This window comes from Argiope bruennichi, chromosome 6, assembly GCF_947563725.1.
Source record: "Argiope bruennichi chromosome 6, qqArgBrue1.1, whole genome shotgun sequence".
Lineage (NCBI taxonomy): Eukaryota > Metazoa > Arthropoda > Arachnida > Araneae > Araneidae > Argiope > Argiope bruennichi.
This window is the reverse complement of record NC_079156.1, coordinates 15,569,989-15,594,615: the sequence shown is the minus strand read 5'-3', so window position 1 is coordinate 15,594,615 and position 24,627 is coordinate 15,569,989. Positions and strand designations below refer to the sequence as shown.

Below are 24,627 nucleotides of genomic sequence, written 5' to 3'. Positions count from 1 at the left end.
CCTTTACTGGCATATTTTCTTGCAAGACAATTAATGGGAAAGTCTATAATCAAGCGTTTTTATTAAAATAGAGCTTTTGAAATTTTCATAACACATTAAGTTTTAATTGCAAAAGAGTAGAATTTTTTTCTTCTTTACAATATTAGTGTTTCAAGAATATTTTATTAAATATGACTCACAGAATAGAAGATCTGTGCAAAAATTGAAAATTCGTAATTCATCGGAACATTTATTGTTTCAAACTGTAAAAAATATAATTACTTATTTTATTCAGATCAATTTCTATTAAATATATATGAATACACTAGAAATTAATTACTAGGCATTGATTAGAGAGGATATCATGTATATATAAAACTTTGTATGTTTTAAATAAAGCTGAATTAATAATATAGCTATTTTAAGTGATCACAGAAAACTTTTCCCGTATTTTTATTATTACTAAGATAGAATAAATATGAAATATTTATTCTATTTCATACAAACGCGTACCGAACATTGCATTTTTCTAGGTTTAGTTTGCAGTAAAAGTTAATTTAATTTTTTAATTCGAGTTTTTATCAACGTGATGGCAACACGCTATTAAAAGCTAATTTTTTCCACGCATACATAGCGTGCACGCGCAGGCTAAATTATTGGAAAATATGACTAAAAATTATTAAAAATAGAAACAATTTATAGATAGAAATATCAGCATCATTAAATAGATTATACACACAGACACGCACGCATCTAATAATCAGTCTTCGAGTAACGCCGGGCACTCAAGACCCATTCTTTAATTCTGTAGATAGGAAAATTTGAAATCACATGTTTAAATAAAATAGTGATATTCAAATTTTCATAAATCAGCCAGCTTTAGTGATTGATTTAATTGACTTCTGTTAAATATGATTCACAGGACAGAGGATTTAAGTAAAATTTAAAATTTGTAATTCATTAAAGCATTTATTGACTCAAGTTGCATAAAATATTATCATTTACTTAATTTAGACCATTTTGTTAGCAGATGTATTTCAATTGTTAAAGGTTTACAAAATAACTGTTGGACTCTGATTAGAATGGAAATGCTGCATATATTAAACCATTTTTGCCTTATGTAAAACCTATTTATTGAATTAATAATATTTGTAAAAAGTCATAGTAAAAATTTTCTTCCATTTATTTTTTAGAAAATATATTTCATATTTATTTCATTTCATACAGACATGTGCTGAAATTTAAAATTTTATATGGTTAATTTGCAATAATAGTTAACTTATTAATTTGAGCTTTTGCCAATGTGATGGCAATATGATGATAAAAACTAATTTTATCCCACTGACGTGCTCATGCAGCTTAAATTTTATTATTTATAAAAATTATATCAGAAATTATTATTGGAGAATGACATAATAAGAGCATGACATTTTATGAATTTTAATTGCGATTTTTAAGTCAATAAAACACTAATACTAGAAAAATTACTTTTTTATTTTCAAAAATGTCACAACATCAAAAGACAATATACAAGTAATAAATAAAACAATTGGGTACACACACAACTTCATAGTTTTCTTCTCAACATACTTACAAATAAATTAAAGTTATGATTGAAGAAGAAGATTCTAGTCAGTGATGGCTCATCAGTTAGAGCTGTAGTTCCTGATATTATTTTAAAAGCTGATTTTTTACCCTCCCCCCCTTTTTTGTACAGCCAGTTCGGCGAGCAAAGAAAGTAGAATAATAAATGGTAAAAGAATGCGTCAACAAATTGGAGAAACAAGTCTAAGAATCTAAGAATGCATGGTAATTTTTCCTTAAAAACTTCAAAATTTGAATATCTCAAAGAATCAGAATGGTCAGCAAAAAATGGGTTTCTCTCCATATGCATTCAATGATGATTCAATAAGAATTTTTGCAGTAATGTTTAGCATTGAGGCAATGTTTTCTCATATCAAAGCACTAATTCACTCTTAATTTTTTTTATTTATACTTGTTTGTTAATTTATGGCTTTAGGTCTGTTTTCAAATTTCCTCAAAAGAATCGCACATACTTAACCCCTTTTCATACAATGACAAGCCAGACACACATCGTAATTTTTAATTTTAAGTCTGGAATTATGTAATTTAAAATACAAGAATTACTTATAGATGTTTCAATATTCTAAATGCCCTTTTATTATTATAGGAATTAAAATAATAATATATGTCAAAAATAGAATGTGTCATTTGGAGGACAAAATAGGATGTGTAAATTTGTAAGTCAAGGAGTTAATACATATTTGTTTTCTATCATTAGAAGTCATTCTTCAAAAACTGATATGCAGGCAATTTTCTTAAATTATAATGATTAAAAGAGGCAAAGTTGTCCATTTTAAATAAATTTCAATAATATTTTTTTTCTTCTAGAAACAAAAAGTTTTGAAGCAATTCCTGAGTTGATGAGCTACCACTGGTTCTAGCATATGTTTTTTAGTTCATTACAAATAATCTCAAGATTTTGGCATACTTTTCGTATTTATGACTAAAAAAATAAAATCCAAAGCACAGTTACTGAGTTACATCAAGAACAGAATCAGTCAATATGTCAGCTTGTGATAGAATTTCTATATTATGATTCTGTTTTAATTGCTCAAGTTGTTCTTCAGTACCTTGTATAACTTGAATATCTCCATGTTCCGTATGAATAATCTACAAAAAACATAATTCATTTCTTTGAATAAAAACTAACTAGCAAAAATTTATTTTTAAAATCTTGCTCAAAATTAATTCAATCAATGAAATAATGGTCAGCATATTTCTTTCCAACGATTAATATATGAATTTATTAATGACATCAAAATGATAACCTCAAAACAAACAAAATATTCAGACATTAGAAGCAACTTTAACCAGCCTCTAAAATATCTCGTTAAAAACATATTGTTTATTACAGCTATTTTTAACTAAAAATATAATATTATCAGCTTTAATTTGTAACAGAGTTTCAACGTGTAATTTAAGCAAGATGTTACAAATATTGTTAATTTTTCCATAAATATAAATTTATTCCCAAGACTGTAAATGAAAGATATGAAAAAATAAAATGCTGTTATCTTTAAAAAGTTCTAACAATATTATTTATTGAGAAAATTGGTTTTGCATTCTGAAAATTTTTTCTTTCAAAAACATACAAAAGGAAACTAAGTTATTATTTAAGGGAGAAAAGAAAAATGATTTTATTTTTCAACATTAAAATATTTTCCTAATTTATAACAATATATAAAAAGTGCCTTTAAAAATTATGATAGATTCATATGTTCAATAATTCTAGTAACAAAATTCTCTTTTTATAAACTTTAATTTGCATTTCATGTAAAAAGCTAGGAAAGGAATAATGTGTCTAAATAAATTGGTGCACAAACGTGACTAGTGTTTGATATAATTGACATCAAATTTTCAGACCTAGGTTCTCATGGTCATTTTTGATTATAATAAATGGAATAGATCAAATAGTTTCCTACAGCTAAAGACCCAGTAAATTTTAAAACGGTAGAAAAATTAAAAAATCATACATTTTAAGATTTCATACATATTTCCTTCATTTGAATTTAATGAACTTTAAATCTAAACAGTTTCTAACAAAAGTTTATAGTTAGTTATCACCGAATTACAAGGATAGAGATTTTATTACTATTATTAAAACTATTAGGAACATTTTACCTCATATTTTCATTCTGATGGTTTTAACATTTAAGTTTTGAAATTAGTCTTAATCATTTACTCAACTACAGTTTTTTAAAAAAAACTTTTTCTGAACTAATTACCTGTGTAGCAATACCTTCAGCAAATGTTATAGAATATCCATCAGGTTCTAATTTTAATGGAATAATCTCTGCTAATTCATGTTCTTGAAGATATTCCACTATTGGAGGCTCTGTTTTTGCAATTATCATACTCTGTGCTTGGTCTATAAGATTTGAATTTGACTGAGATTCTCCATTGGTCTGTAAGCTGTTAGTTCTATTGGCATGCAAAGATCTGAGAAGAAAAGAAAAGAATAACCAAATTAATTAATCCTGCTTCATTAGAAAAAGGATCCTACATTTTTTAAAATTAAAAACTTTGAGATTAATATTCAAAGAAAAATAATGATTAAACGAACTTTTAACTAATAAAAAGAATGAAGTATAAATAATACAATGGATAAAAATCTATTCTTCCAATTAAGTGCTTTCATGAACATATAGTCATTGCCAATTTAAATATTGACAAAGTAAGCTCATATTCACAGTTTTAAAGTTTTTAGAATTCTGTAAATAGTTTAAATTTTCCATGTTTACACTTTAACATTTTGAACCTGGTTAAATGTTAATTGTTTCCACCTCTGTTGAGAGGTACAAGTACAAAAAACAAATTACTTTCTTGTATCCTGTTGAAGACATCACTAAATGTTTTATGTCAATATTAAGATATTATCACATAAAGAGCTACAACTAATAGTTATTATGTGGATAAAACATTAATGAGATATAAACATGTAGAAATTATTTACATAATTTTATATATCTTAAAATTATGATTGAGAACTCAATCATTGCTATTCAGATATTGAAAATATCCATTTCTAATTTGCAAGTCATGTAATTTAAATATTCCAAAATTACTTTGCCACTTTAAAAACAAAAATAATTTCAATAATAGCATATTGAATTGAATTTATTTAGAACACAATAATCAACATTCTTTTTTTTAAAACAAAAATTATTCGAGTATTGCTTTCTATGGTGCCCATTTAGAAGCACACATAGCATCATTCAGCTGTGATATATCCAGTCATAACATTTATATGTCTTTATTGAATGATTTGTTTCCATAATTCTAAAAATGGATTTTTTTCACTCTGATTTTAATTCATTAATTTTTTTATTTCATATAAATGATATTAACTCTTAATGAATTTTGGAAAAAGATTTTTGAGAATATATAATAATAATTAATTATATATGAAAGATTTTTAAAAAATTACTTTTTAATATCCTATTAAAAAATGTGTCTTTAAAAACTACTTTTATCAGATTCACAATAAACCTGATTCATCAGTTTCAATTTCACTGGCGTTTAATTAATCTTCTATTTTTATCATTTATTAAAAAATAAATCTTCCTAATCAAAATTGAAACTAATTGGGTTGGGTCCCCCCCCCCTCTCTCTTTTTTTAAACTATCAAATTGAGAAAATGTATGTTTCTTACCTATCTTTACTACCTTTAACAGTTAAGGGTAAACCTTTTTGTTTTCTTCTAAACGCAAACCGACACTTGGAATCAATATTTTGCCTAATACGAAGCCATTCCTTATGACTAATACCAAACATATACATTACATGACCTAAAAAAGAGAATCAAAACATTATGCAGCATGTAGACAACAAGATATGTAGCTTTTAAACATTAATGACATCTGTTATATTTAAAGCTATCACTCAAATTTGCAATATTGCTCATATAATAATATGAAAACTAATTTAACTTCACACCATGTGGAGAATATTACAAAATATATTGTTATAGAATTAAAATGATTCGCTTTTCTTTAAAACGAATAAAGAATCAGGAAAGGAAACATGATAAAGAATTTTTTAGGAAAAGTTTTTTTGCAAATTGATGCACATTTGATAAAATGCACATATATTAAAATTCTTTAATATTTCAAATTTAAATTTAGCAATTTTTATCTTTTCAGCATTTTCTCATCACACTTAATGTTGTATACAGATTACTGCTAATAAAAATGTATAAAAATTAACTAAGAAAATATTAAAATAATAGAAATAAACCTTGAACTAATATCTTTGCATTATGTTGCAGCAACAAGCTTTTGACAGACATAATTAAAGAAGAGATATTGAAAGTTTCTTAAGAATGATGAATCCTTCTTATTCACAATTTGAATTAAATAAGTAGAAAGCTGAAGGTAATAAAAGTATGCAATAAATTTTGTTAGATGAGGAGAAAAATTATAATTTTCTAAACATTTCTTCTAATTTCCTTCTCAATTCTAAGAAAAAAATTGTAGCATTTGTAATGAAATTTTATCATTTCAAAATAAAACAAAGTTTATATCAAAAATAATAGTTACAGCTAATTTTAGAAAGACAACTTTAAATGCTTCACAAATTATATTTGTTGAAAACACTACTTATTCTCATTCTACCATAAATTAATCTGTAATAAAATAATGGAGCAATAAGAGTAACAATGGCTTCTTTTACCCTTTGTTTTGGATTCTAAAATTAGTATTTTACATTAATTTTATTCTTATCTACTGGATTCCTTTTCATATCTTTATTACAATTCTTACATCTCAATGTAAAAGAGATTGTACACAAAGTGAAATTCAATATAATATTCGTATGAAATTTTGAAACTGAATTTCTAATGCATGTTGGCAAACATTATATTTTATACATTTGAAGTCCATTTTACCATTTAGGTTATTGTGCTTATTCAAAGAAAAATGTTTACAAAACAAATTTAAATCAGTTTGATAGTTTTTCAGTTTGAAGTGAAGTTATTTAAAGCAAACTTTTAAATAAGCACTATATAATAGAAAAATTCTATTTTTAATGCATTTTTAAAAGCATATTTTACTGATAAATGTATTTCTCTATATAACTTCCATTTTAGAAACATCAAAGGATTAATGTTATTTTTTATGAAATAATTTTAATATTAATTTAAATAACATTATTAAGTTATCGGAAAATTAATTTTCAATATTTAATAATAGATCCCTTAACTATACATTAACAAATATTACTAGAAAAATCAAGTGAAAATCATAAATTGAGATTACTTTTATGAACATTCTATATCAATGTTAGCTATTTGAGACAAATTTTAATTTTCAGTATATTAAAGAAAAAAAAAAAAAAATTAAGAATTAAACTTGGTTTGGAACACAGCAAGTTTTACATCACAACTTCTTAAAATTTTCTTTACTTGTGACCAAAATTCATGACAAAAAAAAAAAAAAAAAAAAAAAAATTATTAGCACAATCAAAAAAATTTATTGCAGTTTCAAAATAAAGTATTCATTATAACAAATTAAATGAAATTCAGTTTAAAGTATTCAATCAATGTCTAGAGAAAAAAGAAATCCAATTTAGTAATCCAATTAAAAGCATACTAATAGATAAAGAGACCTTGCTTTATGGAATATTTGTGTTATATTTCATTAAAGGGGGGGGGGGGAGCTAACTTCAGTAATTGATTTTTTTCTATGTAGGTAGAGATTACTAACCATTGTCAGTAGAAAGGGATTTCATATGTTTCAAAATGAAATCAAATTACTATACTGATTTCATTTGGAGATTACAAAAGATATATGAAGACTGAAGTTATGTAATCAATATGCTGTTATAAAAAAAAGTATGCAAATATTTTCCAAACTAATACCAGGTAAATGGTTTTCTAGTTGATATAGAATACATGATCACAATACAAAAGTCAATTTTCTGTTAGTAGTAAATAATTTCATTTATTATCACTTCCCTATATTAGATGACCCTTCAATCAAATTCCTTAATTTTAAAAAATGGGACGAAATCATGCATCACATGACTGGACTATTAAAAAAAGCAACACAACTCTTCTTGCAGTTTCCAAGATGCAATCTAACATAGAAAAGAAATGATGTAAAAAAAAAAAAAAAAATAATTGCAATTAAAAGATAAATTGCATTAGGATTTATTTATCTCAGATACTGATAAAAAATAATCCAAAAGTAATCAATCCTTTGCTGAATAATAATAATTATTTTCCAGTATGCTTACAAAATAAGTATTTCGTTGTATATACAGAAATCTCTGTTTTCTAACAAATCTTCTAATTTTGTATGAATTTTAGCTTCTTTTTTATTCAGAATTGTTAGAAGATATACATTTTTTAAAATGAAATCCAATAATAATTTCAAGATTTTTCGATCAATGAATTTAGTATATTAAAGGCATAATTTATCTTATTAGTAAATGTCAGATGAAGGAATGGTATACAGATAACACATTTTACAATCTGTATTACAGAAGTTTAACTTGTATTTGTTAAAAGCTAAATTTTAATACAATCAAATATTTAAAATTAAAAAAACATTTTACTTACATTTGATACCATAAATTTTTAAAGGATCCAACTGTTCCTTGCCATGTTTTCCAGTACCAGATATATTAGACCTTGCTTGAGTTTCTCGATCAAATAAGTGATCAAGAAGAGTTAAAGCCATTTTTTCAGCAGTTGGGCATGTATTATTGATAATTTCTAAATCTCTACAAGTAAATGAATCAAATTTTTAAATGTACTGAATCACAATATCATACTGCTACTAATGATTATGCAATAAATAAAATGAAATATTAAAAGAAATATCTAAATTTTTTATCCATATATTTTTATAAATGATGTAAAAACAAATTGTATAAAAAATAGCAATTTGATTTGATTTATTTGCTATAAAATATTTAAATTTGAAAATATTAATTAATTTATCATTATTAAAATATGGGATGGAGATATTTTAAAATTAAATTAGCCATGGAACAATTGCAAATAATTATTACATTTAATGATTAACATTTTTATAAGGTTAAAAGTATGAAAGAATCAATTTATAATTAAACAAAAAAGAATATATTTCTAACAAAATAAATAAATAAAAAAAAAATCTGAAGATATCAGAGGCAGATTTTTAAAAAAAATCTACATATATTATTTTTTAGTATAATTATGAATGATAGATATTCTCATTTAATTATAAATAAATGTTTTTATTAAAAAAAGAAACATCTTTCTTCAATACAGTTACAAATACTTGAGAATAATATCTTTATCAATTAAATTTATTTTGAATTCATTTCATATTTACAGATTCATTAGTATAGTGAAAAGAGAAAACTGAAATATTCCTGATAAACAGTTTCATATTTAAATTTGGGAAACTAATTAATACTGTTTGACAAACATTAATTACTGATAATGTAACAAAATATGAGTTATGAGTTACAAAATATGAGGATAATTTTTTTATATCTGAAATGAACCAAAAATAAATGTGTGTAATTGTGTTTGGTAAACTATTTTTTAAATTACAAGGTTCAATTACATATAGAGAATTCAAAACAGCACTTTCTATTATTTTCAATGTTTGTGCTCATCTTTATTTTCATTAAACTATTCTTCTCACTGAATACACTACAGAAATTTGTATTTAACAGAAATTTCAAAATATCAGAAACTTTTTTTTTTTTTCAACATCTTAAAGCTGTTTTTTTAAAGTTTCATAATGTATCTATTTATTGAGGTTTTTGATAAATCTGATAGAATGGAATTTTATTTGTTTTGTTAAATTAGATTTGCAATTCTAAAATCAAATTAGAGTAAAATGATTTATGCATTTTTATCAGTGAACACTTATTTCATAATTTGGCTGGCAAAATACAAAATAGTAATTATTTAATAATTAACTATATTATTTAGTGCTTATTGTACTAAATTATATCTTCTATGGACTGCTGAAGTTTATGATGAGTCTAGAAAAACAAAAATATATTATTTTGTTGATTCATTAGAACAGCTGATGAAATTATAATATACTCTGCTGGAAGTATATTTTAAAATTTCACTTTGAAAAGATTACTTCATTCTTTATGATTTTTAGGTGGAAAATTATATACTAAGCTTTATAACTTGATGGTATACATATAATGATGAGTGCATATTTGGTGATTAGACATGTATAATGGTTTCTTACAAAAATAGAATTGACGAAAATAGCATAGAACACCAATGAAATGCAAATATATTACATTTGCAAACAAATTAAAATTATCTCTTTTTTAAATTTGAAGCACACTGTAATTTGTTTGTAATACTCACGATACTCAAGACAAAATTTTTTTATATGGAAATTAGTTTCACTAAGCAAATTCTACAAAAAAATTAGACTTACACAGGATTTATACTGCATCTCACTCGAAGATCACTATTGTTTGGATCACCAAGCCAAGAACCATCGGGATAAGCTTCTATAAACATAAAAAAAAACCCCATATAAATAGGCAAACTTTTTTCCATGTACTTAGTTGTGATTAAAAAAAATTGGTAATTAATAACAATAAAATTAATCATGTTTAACACATATATAAACTAAAATTAAACAATGGAGAATAAACTAAGCATTTAAAATTATAAAAGCAGCTATTAGATGTTAGTCATATGTAAAAAATAACCTACAGAAGTAGCAAAAGTAAACAAAGAAGATAAAGTTTGCCTTATAGTATGAATTCTTTAAACATTTTGTTGTATAATTACACATTTGTACTCCAAATAATTCAAATACAGAAATTTCAATTAAAAAAAACAAGAATGTGTTCTGTCTTGTTTTTAAAAATTAATTTCTCTATGCAGAAGCTTTTCATCAGGAAATATTTTTCAAACATCAAAGACAATTAAAATAATGCAAGACAGAAATTTATCAAAAAGAATCCCTTCAGGTTTACTCTTAAAGACAGATTAAATCATGCAAAGTAATTAATATAAAATACCTGCATTAGTTTAAAATTTATAGTACTTGTATCCTTTTTTTCTATGATGAATTTTGATAAAAATAGATCGCAAAATTTTCAGAAAGATACTAAAACATAGTTAGTAAATATTGAATAGAAGTATAAAAGATTTCTAGGATCATTTAAAAGTTTGGCTTACTGTTTATTATAATACCTACTCCAATCCTTAGAAGCATATCACATATTATCAGCTACAATTTATTTTTACCATATTATATTATATAATGAAAGTTTTCAATCATCATATAAAAACAAAATTTTCCAAAATTGTTTTGAATTCCAATCTGTATTATTTAATTATAAAAAAAAAAAAAAAAAAAAAAAAAAGCATTTGGGGCACAGGTAGAACTAACAATATTCAAAATGCTTTTCTGTGACAATTACACGTCAAAAGATTCAAAAAGCTTTATTATTTATGATTTTTAAAAAGTAAAAGAAATTTTTTAATACTTAAATTAACCACTAACATGCTATATTTATAATAAGCTCATTCCATTTTTAAGAATTAATGAAAATACTATGCAAAAATGATCCTTCATTTCAATAATTTTATATTACCTTCACAATTTGCAGACATAAATTTTGGAACACAGGCATCACTGGGAATATTAGAAAATTCTGAAATAAAAATAGCATTAAAATTAGTAAACATTTTTTAATGAATGTCATATTATATATATATACATATTAATAAAAAAAATAACATGCAGCTTCTAAGATAAATTTTTTTTCCCTTCATTTAAAAATAAACCAGAAACTGTGCTTCTCAATTCATTTCTATTTCATCTTATTTTTAAAGAAAAATAAGATGAAATAGAACTGAGATAATAATTTTACAAATTAATGATAAAATTTTAATTATAGTAATACACCATTTATATATTTCTCCATTATTCGGTATTTAATATTACAGTCCCAAATCACTTTCTACTCATTGAAATATTAAAGTACTTTATTTATAATATACAAAGCTTCAACTATATGCCATTTTTCGCCTTTTTAAAATGCATAAATTTTTCAATCTCTTGAAAGCAAAGACCACTTTTGAGGAGAATATGCAATATATAAAAACATATTATGACTTAAGAATTATTCCCACTCAATGGATTAAACAAAGCAAAATAGTGTGATGTTGATTTTAAGTGAAAATCTAATGTGAAAAAGAATGAAGAATCTGAAGAATGTGAAAAATCTAATCCATATTTTGTTAAACAAAATGCAACAGGAAAAAAAAAAAAATTAATGAAATTATTTTAAATAATGCTGCTCTTTTAATAATTAGCTAATCAATATATACAACAAATAAGGAATGTCGACTGATTAATTAAATATCTATTTACATGCACATAAATCACATTAAAAGAAATGTATCATCAATAATCAAGATATGCAATAAAGATATGATTTCACTTTTAAGATAATTATATTTTAAAATTTGATCATCATCTTCATACTTTGCAGTAGCACATTAGCAATTACCTTAAAAAGTTAAAATTATAACTTTTAAATGAAGTTGGTTGGTAGCATTTGGTTTGAAGCAATTAAAATTCTGATTAGGCATTTTTTTTGTTTGTTTATACCTTATTTTATATCAGTTTCTTGAAAGATATATAAATAGAGCTTTACTGTAAATAACTTATAACTTAATTATATTAAATAAATATTATAGCATTCATACCAAATATATAAATATATCACAAAAATCAATATATATATATGATAATAACCTGAACTATAAAGAAAATGTGAAATATGAAAGAAAATTTGAAACAGAAAATAATATGCAATATTACTAATAAGAATAAACGAAGCATAATTTTATGGTCACAAGTTTTCAAGAAAAACTTGGTATATTAAGGAAACGATAATCACTTTTTTATGAAACCTTATAGTTAAAATCCAATAATTCATCCCAATATTGTGCTGAAAGGGGAAGGGATATATAAAGATTACAATTCTCAAACATACACTAATTCATACAATTGCTTCATGCAGCACACTTCGCAAGTTTCACGATTTTATCAAAGGTAGAAAAAGGGAAAGGATTTAAAAAAATCTGTGGAAATTATTAAAAAATAAGGAGAAAATATTGAAGGGATTTTATTTTTATCTCATTTAATAAAAGGATTTATACAACAGCAGCATTTTTTGCATGAGACAAATCAAGATAGAGATCAATCTTTCACCATGGTTTCCATAACATATCATCATCAAAGATGATAATAACATCATTTAACTCTTTTCTTTATTTAATATTGTACCAATCTCCATTAATTTTTTGAGTTATGCACAAAGAGAGGGACATGAAGATGGGTGTTTCTTATGTAGTTTTACTGAATTTGCATATCCCATTCAATCTGCTGGACAATCAACACCATCAAGGAAAGCAAATACAAAAAATATATTTATTGTACATAAACAGTATGGCATGAAGATAAAATGATTGAATTTGTAAGCAGTTTGGGGTTTGCACAGATGTGAAATTAGTAGAAATAGCTACCACCGCTGGCAGCTACAACGACCTTTCTCTGGTTAGGCATCGAATGGATCTGGGGTTGTACAACAGAAAAATTCAACTCATTCCCTGCTGATTCAAGTCTAAGCTACACTTCATCAACCATATTAACTGGAGAGGGGTAGCAGATCAAGCTCTGTGCAACACATGACCAGATATTTTCAATGGGTGACAGATTTGAAGACCATGCAGGCCAGGGGAAACAATCAAATACCCTGTGCATTGAGGAAGGTCAGAATATGATGTGGAACATGCAGTCTTGCATTAACTTGTTGAAAGATGGCATTTAGCAGGCTTAAAAGATAAGGCGTAACCACTGGATGTAAGATGTCAGAAATGTACTAATCTGCATTCAATTACTTTCGATCCGAACTTGAGATGTCTGTGTTGTGTACTCAATGTCTGCAATCTCAGGCATTAGTCATGTGAGGGCATTGAGATCCTGCATGCCCTTCAGTATGACCCTCAGCAACCCATTGATTCTATATTTGCATGACAGTTGTTGGATTTTGACCAGCGTGAAGGGCGATATTACAGAATGATAATCCGCACACTTGATAGGCAATGATCCTGCCTCCATCAAATTCTTACAGTTGCTGGTAAGCAATTATTCTTCTTATTCGAGGCATAATACGATATTCTAAGCAAACTCCAACTTTACAAAGTGCTTTCTGAAGGAGAAATCAACTACACAATTCAATATTAATCATTTGCATATCTCAATTTTTTCCTTCCTTTCATGTAATTTTGAGCTTCATTTCTTCCTGGTGTTGCAGTTTTAATGGCCAGCAGTGTATTTCAATAAATTGTGATACACACTAAGGATTTTCTTTAGAAGCGGTCATTCTATAAAGTTTACTCCCCAGCCTTACTTTTAATGATAACTTAATTATTAAATTTGATGTGACACAGGCTTGTATATAAGACATCCCATCAACTGCTTTTTTTAGTAATGTTTTGAAATTGTTATGAAACTTAATGGCCAACTTATAGACCAGGGATTCTCAACATTTTAAAATTCTGTACTACATTAATAAGAATCAAAAACGTATGTACCATTAAAAAAGAATTTTCAAAATAAAAATCAATGTGCACCTTAGTGTTTATAATAAAAATATTTCAAATTTATACTATTTTATTTACTATGTTTGCATATGAAATTTTTATACATTTTGATAAAATAAAAATATAATAAATATTGTAGTAAAGAGTGAGCAAAAATTGAGCATTTAATAATGAGAATTTGCAAGCAGAATTATAATGAATAAGCCTATTTCATCATAGAATTTCAATATATTGGACATTTTCACTTATTTGCAAAGAAATTATGAATTGAAAGGCAATTAAAAAATTTCATCATCATGTCAGAAATATATTCGTCATTATAATTAAAAATTGCACAAACTATTTTTTTCTAATCCCATTAGACTTCTGTCATGTAAATCTCTAAAAACTTTCTTTAAATGTTTTGTGTAAAAACAGTATCACCAAATTTAATGAAAATGAACCATTATTTGTAAATGCACCAAAATTTGTGAAACCAAGCAATATACTTTCTCAACAATGATAAAAAAAAATCTTCAAAGATAATTATGAAAATCTCATCATGATTATGAATATATACATCCCATTTATTTTGTCTTCTAGATATAAAAAATGGATGAGCTTAACAAAGCCCATTATATTTCAAGAACAAATGATAATTTTAAATTCAATTTAAATACAACTATTAATATGTAGAGAGAAAATAATAAATTCTGCAGATTAAAATAAAAACTTACTAGGATTAGTTACTTTAAGAGCAGATTCCTTAATATTATTTATAATGTCTTCTATTTTTCTTTCTAACATATGATACTTTGAACCGACTCCTTCAATCTTTTCTTCAATGCTCTTTAATTTGCTGTGGAATGAAGACTGCATGTTTAGTAGCATTTCCTAAAACAAAACAAAAAAATTTAAATTCAAAATGCATGTTGTTCTTGAATGTTAATTTACTAATCACAGACTGTATTTAACATTTAATTTATTTTATCAACATTTCAATACCTGAGTGGCTGTACCATTGATTTAATTGAATTTCATATTTTTAATTAACCTTTAGCTTTTGAGAACCAAGATCAGAATTTTTCCCCTCTAAATGTGGGTTCCTATGAGAAAATTTTAAAGATGTTCCTCTTCTTTTAACAATACTTTTTGAAAAATATCTTTCTGTTCTTAATTACCCAAAATACTGATGGGCTGTCTATCCTCTTTTTAATAAGCAGATTGATCTTTAGCAGATATGTTAAATCAAACATGTAAAAGAGGCTTTGTATCACAGGCTTGATTTCCCTGCCCCTAAAAAATAATTCCTTCTAATTAAAAAATATATATATATCAGATTATATATTATGATCTAAAATAAATTATAAGAAACTATATTCTTCAACTGCATAGTTATTTAGCAAATTAAAAAAAAAAAAAAACTTCAGCGCTTTTAAAACAATGCATTTAAAATATTTAATTGCCATTATTTTGGAATGTGCAAATTATTTGAAATTAAACAAATTTCTCAAGGATTGTTGATAATATAATTCTTTTAAACTTGAAAATTGCACTTTGAATTTCATTTTATCTTCATACTTCCAACTCCCCAATTTTCAATAAGCAAAATAATGATCTATGAATAGTACTTTAAGATTATAGTTGGGTGTGTTTCTTTTTAAAAATGTTCACACATCATATTGTACATCACAAAGGTCATGATACTTCTGCTGATCAATAGATAAAAAATAAAATTAAATATTTTGATATTAATATGCTACATATAGAGATAGAATATATTTTTATATGTAACATAGTTCAGAACTTTTGAATTAACTAGCAGAGTTTTCCAGTTGTTCGTATTTAGAATAAATGCTGAAAATCTAATGTTCAATAATATAATACATGAGAATCCTACCTTTCTATTAATTTCAATTATTTATTACATGAAAAATCTTATTACTTACGATAAAATCCTTCAACATACAACATACATGACAAAAATTTTTGTATTTAATCGATACCTGAATAATAATAATAGATCTATTTTTCTGTACTAAAATGTAAATAATTATCAGATTTTTACTTGAAAAACATAGTTCAGCTAAAGTAAAATATGGCAAAGTTTATAAATAATTTAATATGCAGGTGTTATGAATTGCTCATATATAATTCACGATTATAGGTCAGTACAATTGCTAATTTGTGAATAATACTATTTTTTAATGCTTTAGTATAGTTGCCATAACATTACACATGAGAAAATTTATTTAATTTTTTAGAAACCTTCATTCCAATAAATCAAATCAATATTTATAGCTTACCTCATAATTTAATAATGTCATTTTTGTAATAGATAATTTAATAATGTCATTTTTGTAATAGATAATTTAATAATGTCATTTTTGTAATATGGAATAATTTAGAAAAATTTCTTAATGAAGTTTAATTTTTTTTAGAGTGATATACAGTAGACTACAGTAATATATTCTCTTTATCAACGTGATAAATAGAAATTACAACAAAAATGATTTATCATTTATTTCTTAATTCATAAACACTCACAAATTGATAGTAAGTCAATATGATAATTACAATATGTGAAAATTGACTGGTTAATCCAATAAGACATTAATGATAGATACTGAAAATGTTGTATTAAACTTGAATATTAAAAATGTTTTATTAAATTTAGCACAAATAATTTCAAACAATTTCAGAAAGGAAACTAATATAAATTTGGATGGCATACTAATAAAATAATAGATGATCTAGTTTAATATTTGCACATTTTAAATATGTGAAATATTCTTTTTACATTTAACTTAAATAATTTGTGTTTTTTTTATGCAATGTATACATATATAAGTACTTGAAAAGTACTAATTCAGCACCAAAAAATTACAAGAAAACTTGAAAACAGTTTCTCTATTGAACTGATGTAAAACTAATGGCAAGGGGATTAGGCAATCACAAATAAATAAATTCAATTAATAACATGTACATAGCCAGAATTACTAATCCACTACTATAAATGAAAAGAGTGCATAACAATAAAATCTGTAACAATAAACTTGCAAATACTAATATTTTCTTTGATTCCAATCAAATTCCTATTTATTCAGTGGTTTTGGACTTTTTATTACACCAATGAATATTACTTTCATTCCTGCCAATAGCAATTTTACCTTTGCAACCTCCCCTCCTATCCCCCACACACTCATGCTTCAGAATGCAAAATAAGAAAATTATGGTTAGGGGGGTTGATGCTGTTCATAGCAGTTATAACAAGAGGATGATGAGGAAAATTGTGACTGGAATGTAGAAATGATTCCTGCTTCTATGTTTAAATAGATATAGTTGAATCCATTCTCGTACAATAAGAGTTTTGGATAGACCACATGTTCTTTAAGTTCATTTTATAAATATGTTCTAAAGCCTTGAATCTACATTACTACAGGATAAAACACTGAAATTTGAAGATTTATTTTGGAAACTTATCCAAATAAAACACAAATTTAGAAACACAGATAAAAAATAATAACTTCTCAGTTGAAGATAGATACTTAAAAAAAAAAAGTATAGAAAATGGGGTGGGGGAAAAAAGTGATGTAGTTAGTAAAATAAAATGATTTAAAGGTGCGAAAAAAGAAGATTTTCAGAAAACTATCTTAGATGGTTCTATGAGATAAAAGAGCAAAACTTGCCCATTGGTGGACTCATGCAGGGGTGTTTGTGGGACCCCAAAAAATCCCCTGAAACTTTTATGGACTTACTACCGGCATTTTGGAGTTTCGAGAAGGGGGAGGGGGGAATGAAAAATTACAATTATGAAGTATTGAATGACCTAATTATAAAAGTTTAATGAATTACTTTTTTTGCAAAATTAATAACCATAAATTTTCAAACATATAAACTACTACATTTTATGCAAATATTTTAAATTACCTGAATTAATTCTTTTAAAAAAAATTATCTAATTTCTGCTGCTTTTTTTTATTTTCTGATGTTTGTGGGCTTGTCTTTCTTTTGTGGTGAACTTCATAATTGCAGGAAGGTTGACTTTTATTTTCCTCATTTACAGTTGAAGAAATTTCCTCGAGAACAGCACATGCAGAGGTAGAAGCAGTTTGCTTTTCTGCTAATGTAGAAGGTTTTTCAGAGACTTTTATAGGTGACTCATCTGAAATACATGTTTTTAAGTCCTCTTGATATGTTTTTCAACTTCTGTTCATATTCAGTAAGAGATCTTTGTGAATTGGATCAGTCATTGGATTCTTTGAGCCATATTTTTCACATGAGGTTTCTTTAGAAGCCATTAAATCATATTTAATAGTCTGCACTGCATCTAGGGAATCAATTTTAAGAGAGGTTCTATAGTCAGTGACAAGTGTATCCATTAAGTTGAATGCACTTTCCACTAATGGGCCATGGAAGCAGCTAAGGCAGGCTTTGACCAATTTAGTCAATGTAGGATACTTATAATCATTTGTGAAATCTTTTAAATTAAAAACTTTAGACCAATATTTATCAATTGTACACTTGACTTGATTTCCACTTTCATCAGATGTGTAGAGCATTTCTTTGGTGATATCAATATCACTCTGGTATAACCTTATTTCAGCTTCTACTTTTGTCTTTTCACTATCACTAAAAATATGCGACATAAAAAATGATAATTTTTCAAAAGCTAATATTGTACTGGTTTTACCTCTTAGCTCTGGATCTAATGCTGTAAAACTAATTAGACATGAATTTTTAAGGGGTAATTTCTGTTTCATATGCTGAAATTTCAAAGTGAAATTCTCTTTCGTACATAAATAAAAAAATATTTCAATAAGCGAAACGAAAAATTTACACGTGCATCAATAAATGAAACGAAAATTTTACACAGCGGAGAAAAAAAAGTTGCGAAGCGATCAATGACAAATAGCTAATACGGCGAAAAAAACCCCTTCTCTACTTATTGGCGCCACGCCAGGAGAGATAAGACCTTTGAACCCAGAGTCACGTGATCGCACATCTGGTCGAACAAAGTCTCTCCCTTTTTTTTTCTGCCGCGCCTACTTGCCGAAAAGAATCCAGAAGAGAATGTCCGAGAACCGGGGGAATGAGTCATAACTCGCAATAAGGAGAGAACAAAAAAGAAGTTTTTTCCCCCTTTTCACGCATAATCACTGCCTTTGGAGAAAGAAAGGAAAAGTTTTCACCACACACACTGACCTTGCGTTTTCTGCTTTCAAAGCAAACAAAATTACCCAGATCAAAATAAATAATTCATTATTATTCCTACTTCCTTTTGAACGACGATCCCCGGAATTTCCGGGTATCGAAGTTCAAAATCCCCGGAATTCCGGGGTTTCCCCGGAGCACAAACACCCCTGCTCATGATTTTGCTAGGCAACATTGATTTCAAAGCAAGTAACAGATGGCTTCCCACTTTTCATCTCCATTTTAAGCCCTGTTCCCTTTATGGATATGGTCAGAAATGTGCCATCTGATCTAATATAGGACCACTCTCTCCTGTGGAATCCATCAGGAGCTTGGCAAACTATTGGTAAAATGAATAGATATAAAAGAAATCCAGAAAACCACAAGTGAAGGGAAAGAGGGAAAAATGCACTAGACTCAAGATGTGTACGGCCTGTCAGAATGGGGCTTTATACATTTTCAGTAAAAATTTTCACATTGAAGTTCTTAACAAAATCAATTTAAAATTAATACTGTTTTAATTCAGTTCATCTTTTTAACATTATCAATAAGAAAAATAAAATTAATATATTAATATAGGCAAGCATGCATAAACATTGAATGTATGAATGCTCTGTCAATAACAATGACCTATATAAATCAATATTATTTTAGGACCTTACAAAATTGTTATAAATTAGATTTATCATATTTAGTAGAATTTTACAAGCAACACTCCTTTAAAAGTTAATTTTTATTTATTGCTTTATACTAAGTTAAGAAATGATTATATTCTAACCATAAAATATAAGTTTTCTTATTGCTTCTTTTATTAAAAAAATTTGCAAACAGTGTAAGAAGTTGTTATTGAGATTGATGACATTATTTCTCAATCCAATGTGCAATTACCAGCATAATATTCAATTTCTCAATTATTTAAAAATATGAAAAGAAATGTCTTCTTTTTATATTATCAGCAAATTTATTTTGCATTCTACCTAAAAAACTCAAAATATTTTAAAATATGATCTAACAATTAAATTATGATCTAACAATTTTAAATTATGATCAGATCTGAAGAACAAAAAAAGGGCTACTAAAATACAATTTTTGAAATGCCAATAATTAATTCAGAAATTTAAGATTTAAAAGCATTAGTAATCATAATTTGGAAATGTTGGCAGATTTTTGGCAAAAAGTTTAAACAAATAAATTGGATTCAAAAATAAGAAACAGGAAACATTACATATATATATAATTATATAGTTTTAGTTTTTTAATTTTTAAATAAAATAATACATTTACAAACATACATATTATTTCACAATACAACAAAATATATTATTTCATATTATTTATTTTGTTTTTTCCAAATAATGCATTTTCAATAAAGATACTATTGTTTCTTTTAATAATATACATTACGAGAAATTTCCAAGAACAATTAATAGTGCATATAATAATAAAGAAAATGGTAAAATAAATATTAATAAGCATAGTAGGTGCACAATTTAATTTAATAAAAAATAAAGCCAAAAATACAATTATAGTTCATACGATATTTTTTAAGCTGATAACATATCATAACTAAATTTCAAGAATATATACTTATATTCTACATTACAATTCAATGAATATTTAATGCGTTTCAATGAATTTTACTTAATATAATTTTTAGTTGTAGATGAATTTCTTTTCCACACAATTTTACAACACTCAAATGGTGTTATCAGTACAACAATAAAATGTCAAATTCAAACCAACTTTTACAATATTTAATAAGATCAATTTAAATTTTCTAGCCCATTTGACATTTTTTAAAGATATAAACTTGATTAAATATATTATTATTTTAATATAATTAGGAGGAAAAATAATTTATAATATTAAGAATATTATTTTATATACAAATTGCAAAGCAAAAAAATAATTTAACTTGTTCTATTAAAAAATTTTTAAGTACTTAAATATTAATAATAGGACTATTTCACAAAAATAACTTCCAAATTCATGCAGTTTCTACTAAATGGAAATATTTAAAAACAAATTAGAAAATGATTTTGGATGACTATTTTTACAATTTTTTTTAAATGATAAATAAAAGGCAAATTGTTCAATACAGTCTATGAAGATAAACATAACTTTATTTTTGAAATATGTATGTATTATGAGGTTAGTATTACAGAAAAAAATTATCTACTCTCCATAGTAAGTATTCATAATGATTTTAAAAATTAAATAGCAATTAATAAATCTCTATCTTGGAAATCATATAGCTTTATGATTAATTGGGAGATAAATAAATAACATTTCATAAAAATTATAATCCATTTTTTAAAAATAATTTTTAATTAATATTTTAACAGTCTTAAATTAAAAATTTTTTAAAAAAGCTCCAAAATGGTAAAAAATTTTCCATTTCGGATAATTTAAAAGTTGAAAGAATATGGCAGTTAAGTTACAAACCTGACATACGTTAATCATTTTTATAAAGTAAATTGTAGCAATTTCAGGATTTAAAAAATTAGGACAAAATATTTTTAAACAATGAAAAAATAAATAAAGACAAGGTGCATCATGCGAGGCAATCAAAAAATAAATATAAAAATCATAATTAAAAATCTTATATTAAATTTTTTAAGTTTAAATATGTTCTATTTAGCACCTTCATAAATTCTATTTCTTCTATGTTATTCATAATATTTATAAATTTATTTCATAGATAATATATTTTTATATATTTCATATATAATTTATACAACTTTTTAAAAAAAGATAATACTATTTGCCTTTAATTCACTATCATCTATTTTTAGGAGCTTTTCAGGAGGTTCCATCAGGTACCTAAACAAAAAAGTAAATAAATAAAACTTCCATTAAAACTTATTCAAAATACAAATGTTCACACAAATAATAAATACCACAATTCAAATTCAAACTTAAAAGATCATTTTTTTAAAATTTTAAGATACAAATGATTTGTTATTTTTACACTTACACAATAAAATTAGTATAATACTTACAAAAAATATTATGATTTTCCAAAATCTTCTCCAACAAAAATATTATATAAAATATTTACATCCATCATCATTTCTTCTCGAAACAAAATTATTTATTCATATAAATCATGTCATTATTATATCAGTTTTTTTTTCTTCTCCCAAAACCACAAAAAAGGAGCTAAATTAAGCAACAAATTCTAAATATTTCCACTTTAGATAACAGATGATAAAACAAAATGAAGCAATAACAAAATTTGATTTATTGATTTAAATCAATAATAGTTTTCTAACAAGTATGTCCAAACTGGATTTTTCAAAATATTATTTAGATCAATTTTAAAATCACTGTATACAGAAGATGAATCAACATCATAGAATATTCGCAAGAATTTATATGCATCAAAAGTTTTATTTTTGTGGAATGTTAGTATTTGATAATATAATATAGGATATATTGCAGTAAGATAAACAAGATCATTCCTTTCACATAGATTCTGGTTTACAGTTTCTAATAATGAAGATATTATTTGCTGAAAGTAAATTAAATGCTGTTGTTGGCAAAAAATTTCTTGAGGCACAGATAATAAAATTTCTAAATGAACTAAGTTTTCAGGAAGAACACATATACTATCAGATGATTTGGAACAGTTTTTAATTACTTTGTTAAAAATAAATGACAAATATCCAACAACAGGATTGCCATTTGTGATAATCATAGATTTCTTAAAAGTGCTATTTACTTTTTGTAACATGGCTGGATTTTCAGCACATGCCAAAGGTAAACATGACTTTAAAACAGCAGATTTCACCTGATCCAATTCTTCCACATTGTTAATACTCATGCACGTGTTTAACAATACTAGAATTTCAGTCTCTACAGCAGGTTTAAAGCACGTAAGAATTGCCAATTTGAAATTCGAGCACAGATTTTCATTTTGATAAAAATGATACACATCATTTAAAAAACATGAGACTAAAGATGAATTGCAACAAGGCTGATATTTGTTTATTATCAAAATACAATCTTTCAATAAAGAACATGGCAATGATTTCTTCAAAACATAACAACCAATTTTACTAACAGAATCAATCAATTGAGTTATACTTTCTCCTTGTTTAATTGAATCAATGTTCTCCACAATTCTCTGCAAAACTTTTGCAACACATTGTGCTGAATTCATTGCAAGTGCATCTTTTCTCCAAGCAATTTAAAAATTCTCTAGGTTCTGATATTTCACAATGAAATCGATGTTTTCTTGTCTGAACAGAAAGTAAAAAATAAATCTGTTGATCATTCAAAGACTCAAAGTAAATCAGAGAATGAACAAACAGACATGTGTTTGATTTGATTAGTTTCATGTTTTATTCACTATAACAGTCGATACCGAAGCACGCCAATTGTCATGCCAATCTCATTATTATGACAAAGTAGAAATACAGAAAAGAAATTTAATAAAACTGTGAAAATTGAAGAATGATCAATGCATGCATGCTGGCAACTACAAAATGTGTTAAGATTCCCATTTTCTGAAATCCTTTCAAGCATGGAGTAATGAGTCTACTACATCAATCAAATTATGATGTCATTAATACAATAGTTCGAAAAATATAGAGTAACACTCAGTACAAACTATTCCAAAATGTATTTAGTTTAAATCCATCCAGTTTAAAATCCAAGCAATTCGCATACACCCGCCAAAATAAAAACAACATAAAATCACGTACCTTCACGTAAGCGCGATAATGGCGTCCTTTCTCGCCCAGAGACGAGAAATTACAGCATATACGTTGTGACGTCGGGTGTCTGGATATGCCTTGATTGGCTGATTCGAAGAAGATTTTAGCCGATAGAAAGGCGTATGCAGTATGCGTGAAACCGAAACCAGCCGAAAGCTACCATCAACTTATCGGGTCATATAATCTGTAACTGGATTTAACCAGCTTAATGAATGCGGATACAAAATCTTCAGACAGATTTCGAGCAAATATGCCTTAAAGGCGTAAAATCTGGGTAACTTATAAATTGCTGCGTGCTGAAACAAGTTTTTAAATAAAAAAACTCGCATGAAATTTGATAGAGATTGTGACAAGTTGAATGTCCTGTTTTATCAGTTTTCTGATTTTGTCCATTTAAAAAAAAGATTTCTGAAAAAATGGCATAGATTAAGCTTTAAATTTTATGAAAGCTATCTGAATTTTTCTTCAATAAAAAGGTTTATGTATCGGCATATCATAAATGATGCCCCTTGCAGAAAAGTGATATTTTTAATAAATAAAATGAAGTGAATGCCGTTTTCCGAACGATTCCAA

The 24,627-nt window shown here is 25.7% G+C and overlaps 1 protein-coding gene across 2 annotated transcripts; it reads right to left on the bottom strand.

The window, feature by feature from the left end:
* Window positions 1–1,455: 1,455 nt before the first annotated feature.
* LOC129972849 (protein BANP-like) lies at window positions 1,456–24,086 on the bottom strand. Of its 2 annotated transcripts, none has more exons than XM_056087147.1 (9): window positions 24,043–24,086; window positions 22,102–22,156; window positions 14,878–15,034; window positions 11,140–11,199; window positions 9,966–10,041; window positions 8,123–8,286; window positions 5,216–5,351; window positions 3,789–4,002; window positions 1,456–2,673 (listed from the first exon to the last, which is right to left on the bottom strand). In XM_056087147.1, exons 2-9 carry the CDS (start codon window positions 22,147–22,149, stop codon window positions 2,533–2,535), a joined length of 996 nt encoding a protein of 331 aa, XP_055943122.1. In that variant the 5' UTR covers window positions 22,150–22,156; window positions 24,043–24,086; the 3' UTR covers window positions 1,456–2,532. The 2 variants fall into 2 exon arrangements, with proteins under 2 accessions (XP_055943122.1, XP_055943121.1); XM_056087146.1 differs by lacking the exon at window positions 24,043–24,086 and adding an exon at window positions 22,336–22,509.
* Window positions 24,087–24,627: the final 541 nt, after the last annotated feature.

What these genes read in the sequence shown, in the direction of transcription:
- LOC129972849 (XM_056087147.1), bottom strand. Translation starts at nt 22,149, where the DNA reads ATGGAACCTCCTGAAAAGCTCCTAAAAATAGATGATAGTGAATTAAAG. An exon ending in TATGTCTGCAAATTGTGAAG is followed by an intron (nt 10,042 to 11,139) that starts GTAATATAAAAT and finishes TTATGTTTATAG; the next exon opens with AAGCTTATCCCGATGGTTCT. An exon ending in GTTAAAGGTAGTAAAGATAG is followed by an intron (nt 4,003 to 5,215) that starts GTAAGAAACATA and finishes TTTTCTTCTCAG; the next exon opens with ATCTTTGCATGCCAATAGAA.